Source organism: Populus trichocarpa, chromosome 14, assembly GCF_000002775.5.
Source record: "Populus trichocarpa isolate Nisqually-1 chromosome 14, P.trichocarpa_v4.1, whole genome shotgun sequence".
Lineage (NCBI taxonomy): Eukaryota > Viridiplantae > Streptophyta > Magnoliopsida > Malpighiales > Salicaceae > Populus > Populus trichocarpa.
The window spans coordinates 2,661,892-2,671,792 of NC_037298.2; the positions used below are offsets into that span (position 1 = coordinate 2,661,892).

The window sequence follows — 9,901 nt, forward strand, 5'->3', positions numbered from 1 at the left end:
AGTATTATAAAAAAAATCTATTGCTTTTCCCTCGTACATTATAGCATAATCTCTTAAGTTCATAACATAATTACCATGCCTAATCAACCTATGGATCAATAAGTTAATTTATAATGATGTCATTTTAAATAATATTAAAATAAAAACTAAAACAATATCATCTTAAATAAAAAAAATATATACTTGAATTGATCTAGTCGAGTTTGTCCGGGTTGTGGGTTGATTTATCAAGTCACCTCCACTCTAGTTCAAAAGCAACCCCAACCCATACCAGGCTCATAATTTGCAGGTCATCTAATTGATCTACTGGGTAATTCTACCATGTTTTTTTTTTCTTTTTACGTGTAATGAAAATGTGGGTCAATTTGGGAGGCCTTAACAACAACGTACATTAGAGAAGCGCGGTAATCTACCTATCAAAGCATATGTTGGCAAATAAACTCACATCTTGTTTGTTTTTTAAAAAATAATTTTTTTATTGTTTTAAATAATTTTTTTATATGTTCAGATCGTTTTGATTATCTAATATTGAAAATAAATTTAAAAAATAAAAAAATATTATTTTAATATATTTTTAAATAAAAAATATTTTTAAACATAACCCTATCATAACACTGCTGCTTGTTTTTCTGTCCTTAACGTTCATGGGCCAACGTTTTCTCAAAGGTTCTTCTTATAAATAAAAAGTGTGACTGTGCAGAACCCAGCAGCCCTTTTGCACTAGGCCCAGGTTTGTTCACGTGCTTGTTACCCCCAAGTTGGGCCCAACAACCCATCACTGAAGCCTCCGCCAATTCTTGACATGGGCTATTTACGAGTGCATAAGGACCCGTGTTGTCAAAAAAACAAATCATCAAGGAAAATCTTTTCTCCTAGCTCGGAGCGTTAGACCGTTCCTGCAATATTATACGAGATAATTATTTTTATTAATCACATGAAAAGTCAAAAAATTAATTTCTCTTGAAATCATTTTTTAAATTGTAGCATTATTATTATTTATGAAAAAATATTATTTTAACTATTTGATTTCAACATAAATAAATAAATAAATAAATAAAAGAGAAGAAAGTAAAAGGCAAAGCTATCCAAGCCTAGGGGGGCCTGTTCTAGAAAATAAAAAATAACATGCGTGGTCCACTGTAATTTCCACTTGACCGTGCTTGTAGTTTTCTCATTTTCGTGACATCAAAAGAGAACTAGTGGAGTATAAAACTAATCCTGCTTACAGATCCATCAGCCATGGCAGTTTAATTAAAAAAGAAGAAGGATATCTCTATAAAACGGTAAGTATTGTACAAGTATTATAGTTTGAAAATCCGGTACATGTCTGGGTCACTGAGAGAGTTAATATGAATTAACTTCAAATTTTTTTAAAAATAAAATAATTTTATTTTAATTATTTTTATTTTTTTAAAAAATCAACGAGTTTTGATAAGATTTTACCCTATAACAAGCTAACTCGACAACAAGTTAATCTAGATTTTTAATTGAGTTGAACAGTGCTATTTTTTTTTTAAATAGTCTAAATTAATTTAGATCCTGAAAATTATCAATTCCTGAATTGATGTTTGAATTTATTAACAGTGACAAGTACTCATCAATGGATCTTAATTTCAAAAGTGCACATCTCCTTTTCGAGTACAGTGAATGACTGCAGTTTCGGTCGGAAGAAAAGAAGAGCATGCGAACAAAATTAATTTTCCCTTCCACAATTCGGAGCACATGCTTTCCACGTGATTACGTGAATAAACAGTTACGTAAGAAAAAGACCATCCTGGGAGGCTGTAGGCACATGAAAACCGGCGAGCCCTCGTCGCCATCAGAAAAAAAGTCGAAGTTAAATGCATCAATATCGCTAATTAAAATTACGTGCACGCTCAAACCTCTTGAGACCTTCATTTTTTTTAATTTTTTTTACACAGGAGAATTAAGCCTAAATGTTTAATGAGCTTGATATATGCATCTATTAAAGTAACAAGAACATTTCTTAGAACTGCAAATTCAACCGACCAGGTGGAGATGCCTCCATATATAAGCATAAAAAATAAAATAAGTTATAAATAGAAAAAATAGATGAAACAAGGGGACTAATTAATTTATTTATAGAGGGACTAATTTATAATTTACTCCACAAAATAACCACCATGGACACGAAAGCAAGTGTATACCTATAGCATCTACCCATTTGATAAATAATTATTTAATTTGTACTTGAGGTCGTGGCCTTGCGATTATGATAGGGATTTGTTTTTTTTTTTTTCTGCACCCGGGTTCGATTCTCTTTGTGCATGCCTATCACCCCCGCGGTGTCTTACCTGTTTACTGGGCTTGCAGGGTGTTCAGTGGGTCCGGAGATTAGTCGTGGTGCGCGTATAAGTTGGCCTAGACAACCCATGTTATATATATAAAAAGAATTATTTAATTTATTTTATAAAAATAAAGCTACTCATTTAGAACTTATATACTCCTTGAAACTACACAATATATCCGTTAAAGGGGTACTTTTTTTTTCAAAAAAATAATATTTTTGAGCTAGTTTTAGCGTAAACAAAACCGAGTCTCTCTATAATTGCATTCTAGACAAGTCATCCATACTTATGAAGCAGTGCCTTCACATTTTATTTTTCAATATCTCCTTGAATAATTCATATCGGAGATAAAAAATAAAAAAATAAATTCACTCACACTACTTGAGAGTGAATACTAAATGACAAGCAAACTTAAGCTAGCGTCCTTCGAATTAATTGAATCTGAAAACATTGCTGGTACAAGAAGCTACAGCAAGATTAGGATTCCCCAAATCTCAGGCCGGCATAATTTTATCGCCACTAGTTGAATGAAGTAACATGCATGGATTCTCAAGGATGGCTGCTTTTCATATCTAGGGAAAATGTCAAACCACCTCCCCCAAGAATATATGTGCAACTTTCATTAATAATCAATTTGTCAAATGTCAATTGTTCTCTTTTATTTTTATTTATTTTTATTTGTTGTCTTTAAATATTTAAAAAGATGAAAGAAAACAGTCCGATTAAACTATATTAAAATCGACTTGGAATTAATCATGACGGTGTAACTCAACTAGTCAGATTCAGTGCTTACTTCTCAGAATTCATCAGTTCGAGTCCCACAAACCTCAGGCCTACTGGAAACTTATATGATCGTTAACTTCAGAGCCCGAGTCGAGTTGCCGGACACCCACGTTAATCTAAAAAAAAAACCAACTTGGAATTAATTAATTACAAGTGTGCAATTTTTAAATCTACATGCTCTCGACTCATAACTCAAATTACTTTGTTAAAACTTAGATGAAACCGATTTATTTTATATTTTTGTTAAAGATTATTTTACCCAATCCGAGTCAATTCAATGAGCACTCATCTAAGTCATGATACGGAGTTTGGCCAAACTACAATTAAGAATAAAGTAATTAAAGTTAAAAGTTGAGAGTAACTAATGCTATATATATAACACTAGCTATTAGCATTAAAACAAAATTAATCACCCTATCAATGCTGGATGATTTTTATCCTCCTTACTGAGGTGCAGTGGATATTTTGGTCATTTAAGTATAAAAACTGTTCAGATCCGTGCCAGGAGCAATTCCCCTTTAATTATTTTGCTTTCTATATCTTTTCCCCGCTTTTACTTTTAGGAAGCTTTCTTTTACTTTTGAAGCACTAGAGATTAATATAGACTTCCATGTCCTTTGGAAATTTATATTTGATTATTTTCATATCTAAATTCATGTCGTTTTTCAAATTTGGGCTTTCTTTTTCCTTTTTACTTTTCCTTTTCGTTTTCTTTTAGCATTAGGAGATTAGCTTGATTTTTCTAGCGACCAGAATGTTATGGTGTCGCCCTCTCCTCTTCCTTCGGAATAATTAATTTTAGATGGCCCACCTTTAGCATGAATAGTCATAAGTCATCTTGCTTAATCATTTAGGATGTGATTAAAATGCATACGTACGGTGTTTATATATATAAATCAAAGAACTATATATCATAAACAAACATGGACCGACAATTATAAGCTTGGCTATTAAATTTGGATCATCCTCGCGGGTCTACTCAAATCCTGGTATAGTCAGAGTTTATAGAGAAATTTACATGGTTAATAAAAATTTAGTTAATTCATGATCTGATAGTTTTGGGTTAAACTATTCAAAATTTTATTTTTTTTTAATTTTAAAATGATATTATTTTGATTTTTTTAAAATAATTTAATCCAGATTAACTTGTTTAGATATAGTTTTAGAGTTCTAGATGAATCAAGTTTCATATTTTGATTAGATGTGATGTGAAGAAATTATAACCGCATATAAATATTGGTGCATTTCTCGTCAAGCAGATCCTGAAGTGATTGGAGGAGCTTTTCCCTGTTTATATTCTAATTCTCCAAACCCATGAATTCCGTAATTCAAATAATGTCTAGTGGCTAAGTGGGCCTCGTAGGAAGAATGCTTGTTTTTGTCACCAGAATGCCGTCACTATATCAACTAGGTCAGGCTCCATAGTTTCAAAAGCAAACACTACTGATCAGTGGACATACGCAGAAACAATTCATTAGTAAAGTAAAGATTTTATAAAACTTTATGACGTGATAGTAATTATCAAGAAAATGAAGTAGGAAGATTGAAAATCATAAGCATTCACAAATTATTGATGTGTCAAATGAAGGAAATGGATCCGTGCCATGGCGGATTCCAACTAAGGGAGACCCCTTGGTTTGGGAAGTTATGGTAATGGTGCCGGTGTTCCCACGCCAACTGCACCAACAATTCTTGCACGGGATCCTATCTGTTTCAGTGCAAGGAAAGAGGGGGAACCGAGAAAACATGGATTTATGGATTGATGTGATGCAGAGTCCACCTGTTGTCCCGTAGAATTAAGAATTTGATGGTGGCCAACATCTACCATGCACGAGGGAAAAAGTTGCAAGTAGACTTCTCACTAGGTTGTAAAGAATCTCTTGCGCACACACGCAAATGGAATCGACTGCCTAACATGATTCCTAGCCCCCAATTTGCTGGGATTCTTTAATTCTTATTCAGTTAACAAACAAGGATTCTTGGAGTGAAATTTTCTCATTCTTTGATGGATTCTTCTGATGTTTTCTTCGTTACAAGACACTCATCGTTTCGGGATAAAAGTCTTAACCTTTTTTATAGGGCTAGGAATCGCTGCCTTGATTGATTGATTTAAGAATCCTAAAATCCCTGGTCACCAGTTATCGTTCAAAGCCAATGGAACTGTTATCTTAGAGTCAGTCATATCTCCAATAGCCGAGGAGTTGAGTTCCTTCTATAAAGATGCAGTTCCGTTTCGTTTCCTGCTGCTTTAGTTAGGTCGTCTGTAACTCCCGACGGAGTTCATTATGTACGCTGTCCCTTATCAGTACCACCCCATCGATGACATGCCTTGATTGTTCCCTTTACCAGAGAAGACTAAGAATATTCTTCGCATTCTCAACATAAATTCCGAAAGGGCTGATATCTTTGAGCTTTTCTCTAAACTTCCCTCCAACCGGAATGGAGAGGAACTCTGATAACCGGTCAACTGCTCTACGGTGAAGGAATCGCCTGAAAAATCCTTTATCGATGGAATCTCCGGTGAGAAGCATTTTGTGTAGGTTGGTTCTGTACGTTGCATTATTTTGTGGTACTGTTGTATCTCATGGGAGATGATGAATGGTCTAGAGTTGCTGCGCCAGCGGGTGATGGAACTCTATAACCGTTGATGATGGCACGCCTCGAAAATAATTTCCGAAACGCCATATGAAGCAGTTGAATGGAGGTTGAGGGTGCAGGCCTGCAGGGGGACAAGGGGGAGGGGTATATGGAGGAGCATATGAAATATTTTAATCTTCAGCAAAATTTTTGGGATTTTTTTAATAAAGGGAAAGAGAAAAACTTATATTTTTCAAAAAATAATAACCAATAATTACTACGAATTCATTTTAAAGAGATGATGAAATAAAAAATTAGATCCATCAAAAGCCACACACACACACACATTATTTTTTAATAATAAATAATAATTATAAAATAAATATTTATATGAAAGTGTGTTCTTTTTTTTATCACAGAAAATATATTTTACATTTTTCATATGTAAAATATTTTCTGCAAAATAAACAAGTGTCAATGTTCCTGTAAGAATACGAGAATTCCGTTGTTAAGGGCATCTCAAGCTCTGAAAGGATTCTAATGTTTATTGATGGGCTATGTTTGGATCTTGCCGAACTTTATGACGTGATAGTAATTATCAAGAAAATGAAGTTGCAAGATTGATAATCATAAGCATTCACCAATTATTGATGCGTCTAATAAAGGAAATGGATCCGTGCCATGGCGGATTCCAAGGAGACCCCGTGGTTTGGGAAGTTAAGGTAATGGTGCCGGCCGGTGTTTCCTGTCTGTTTCAGTTCAAGGAAAGAGGGGGAACCAAGAAAACATCAATTTATGGATTAATGTGATGTTGATTCAAGTGCAGATTCCACCTGTTGTCGTGTAGAATTAAGAATTTGATGGTGGCCAACATCTACCATGCACGAGGGAAAATGGTGCAAGTAGACTTCTCACTAGGTTGTAAAGAATCTCTTGCGCGCACACGCAAATGGAATCGACTGCCTAACATGATTCCTAGCCCCCAATTTGCTGGGATTCTTTAATTCTTATTCAGTTAACAAACAAGGATTCTTGGAGTGAAATTTTCTCATTCTTTGATGGATTCTTCTGATGTTTTCTTCGTTACAAGACACTCATCGTTTATTTTCTCATTCATTGATGGATTCTTCTGATGTTTTCTTCGTTACAAGACACTCATCGTTTCGGGATAAAAGTCTTTACCTTTTTTTATAGGGCTAGAAATCGCTGCCTTGATTGATTTGATTTAAGAATCCTAAAATCCCTGGTCACCAGATCACCAGGTATCGTTCAAAGGCAATGGAACTGTTGTCTTTATGCATGATTTATAAAGGATGAGAGGCATGAAAACACTACTAACAATTGGATCTTTATCGTCAACAATAAAGAAGATTTGGATCGCTCTACTGAGGCATTATATTTCATAATTTACAGCTTACAAGGAAAAAAAAAGAAAGGAAAATAAGAACAGCAAACTCCCGTTCCTTTTTGTTAGCTTGACTCCAGCTTCTATGCTATGATGGATCTTCAAATTTTCATCATCTTGTCGAAGCCTTCAATTAGTAACTCTAACAAGGTCGGATCATTCGATGCTTGAAAAAAAGTTTCTGGCATTGTAACAAAAAGTTCTCTATTCATTCTTTACGCCCTACTTTATTAGCAGGAACATGCTCGAACTCATTCCTATGCATGGATTGGCTAAGAAATTAAGGCCCCGTCTTCAGGGTGCCCGGGTTTGTAATATTCGGATTGTGGTAAGCCATAACCGAGGTTAGGATAAAAAACTCTGCGAAGTTGGTTATATTTTTGGACATCAAAGCCATGAAGCACCATGAGTTTCTTTTGTTTGGTCTTGAATCGGCGCTGGAAGTACCCTTCAAAAGAAGGCTCGGTGGATGTTCTAAGGAAGAAACCATAGGCTAATACAAAGTGAAGGGAGGTCACGAAGAAGCATATCGGCTCCATGACATCCCAGTTAAGTTCCCAGAAGGTGAGCCTCATGAACCCAAGTGTCTGGATCATTATAAAGCCCAGCCCACAATAAAGCTCCCCTTGTACCTGGGTTCTAGCCTTTTTATCAATTATTGCCATTAGTTTCTCCATATGTTCAAGCTGTGTTCTTCTTGGATCATTCAGAGTTGCCATGGTCTGTGATATCATGTGCTCCATTGATTTCGCCACCTGGTACACAAAAAAGAAATTTAGAGGTGTTGATGATTAGCGTGATGAGCAGAATTGCATAAATTAGACTTAATCAGAATATCATTATCATGATAATATTTCTTTGGCTGTCCCATGGCAAATGGCAAGTCCAGGAAAACAAGTCGACATAGGACAGCCACACACAAACCACTTGGATCATAAGTAGTATGTATCGCTGTTATTAGACTCGGAACAGCCCAATAAATAATTCGGTGACATGTCGATTCAGAATGAATTATTAGAAAAAACCTTTAAGAAAATAATATGTTTTGATTTTCTTAAATTTTTTTATCAAATAAAAATATGCTACACATAGACAAAAACTACCAGTTAATTAATTAATCAAATAAAAGTAATTAATACCTGCTCAGGCCTGAGATACACAATGTTCCCTAAAACGATGACGTTTCCAGACTGATCAATCAACCTAGCAAACTCAACACCTTGATATTCATTTCCACACTCATCGACACAGACTTTAACAAACTCCGAATACATAATCGATACTTTTGGGATCTCTCTAAGTCTCGCCTTCAACTTCTCCATCAGAGAAACCCTCAGGACCTTCTTCGCATTCTCAACAGAAATTCCGAAAGTATTCGCCTCTCCGGCGACCTGTTCCGGTGGGGTCAGACCATCTAGGTGGAGCCGGTCACTGGAAATGTTGAACCCTTTGAGCTTTTCTCTTAACTTCTCTCCAATCGGAATGGAGATGAACTCTGGTAACTGGTTAACAGCTCTACGGTGGAGGAATCGCCGGAACAATCCTTTATCGACTGAATCTCCGGTGAGAGGCTCTTTGTGTAGGTTGGTTTTTGATGGGGCATTATTTTGTGGCGTTGTAAGGGGTTTAATGGGTGATGATGAGTGGTCTAGAGTTGCCGCAGGTGATGGAACTCGACAACCGCTGGTGATGGTACCCTTCGAAAATAATTTTCGAAAAGCCATATTTGATAAGATTTGAGGGTTTTCAAGCTGTTGAATGAGGAAGGTTGAGGTGTGCTGGGGGAGAATGAGGAGGGGTATATATAGGGTCCAAAGATGGAGGAGAATCTGGAAATGAAAATGGCGATATATCGGATGGAATCATTTTCTTTCCCTTTCTGCACGGAATCAGTTTTTACCATTTATAGGTATAGATATCCTACCGCCATCCTACCGCCTGAGAGTGTGCGGTAATGTTGCAGTGATTATTCTTTAATTTGTGTTTTTATTTAAAAATATATTAAAATAATAATATTTTATAAAATTAATTCTAAATTAATTCTAAATATTTAAAAATCTCAATTTTCAAACAGGCATTTACAATGAGGTGTTTATGTTTTTAGATGCTTTTCAAAAATATTTTTATCTTAAAAATATATTAAATCAATATATTTTAGTATTTTATAATGATTTTGATATGCTAGTATAAAAATTAAAAAAATATAAAAAAAATTACTTTAATATATTTTTAAATAAAAAGTTATTCTAAGAAGCATTTTATACTATTATCTCAAACATCTTTGGAGAGGAAGAGTTTTTTTAATTTATATTTAAAAAATACAAATTTATTTTAAAAACATTATATTTTTTTTCTCCAACAAAATGTATTTATAGATTCAATGTTTTTATCTACTTGAGATAATAACAATATCATTAGATAAAATTATATCAACTATTTTTATAAAAATAATATTGTTTTATTTTATATTTTTGTGTTGTTCCGATAGTTCGGTTGAGTGAACCAAATTTCATAGGTTCAATGTTTCGTTTATTTCAATAAAAAAAACTCATTTTGAGTTAAGTTTTAAGTTCTGAAATTTTCGAGTTCAATCTATCAAATTAGACTGACTTTAACAAGTGTTTATGACGCTAAGTTGAATTCCATTGTTACTACTCGTCGTCCTGTGTTAGACTACTCCTAGTTGTAAACTTAGAGTGCAATGCCTTCAATGACCATGCTCTAATGTCAATTGATTATTTTATTATTTCAGTCCAATAATCTAATAGCTAGAGAAAATATGCTGATATTAATATTTTTACATCATTTCTTATGGACCTCGGAAGAT

General features: G+C 34.4%; 1 protein-coding gene across 1 annotated transcript; it reads right to left on the reverse strand.

Annotated features, from left to right (window-relative positions):
* Window positions 1-7,017: 7,017 nt before the first annotated feature.
* LOC18105002 (calcium uniporter protein 4, mitochondrial) lies at window positions 7,018-8,933 on the reverse strand. The gene is made up of 2 exons (XM_006375000.3): window positions 8,214-8,933; window positions 7,018-7,829 (listed from the first exon to the last, which is right to left on the reverse strand). The coding sequence occupies exons 1-2, from the start codon at window positions 8,796-8,798 to the stop codon at window positions 7,347-7,349; spliced, it is 1,068 nt and encodes a 355-aa protein (XP_006375062.1). The 5' UTR covers window positions 8,799-8,933; the 3' UTR covers window positions 7,018-7,346.
* Window positions 8,934-9,901: the final 968 nt, after the last annotated feature.

Coding starts and splice junctions, on each gene's coding strand:
- LOC18105002 (XM_006375000.3), bottom strand. CDS start 8,798: ATGGCTTTTCGAAAATTATTTTCGAAGGGTACCATCACCAGCGGTTGT. Junction 7,830..8,213: donor TGTATCTCAGGCCTGAGCAG/GTATTAATTACT, acceptor TTTGTGTACCAG/GTGGCGAAATCAATGGAGCA.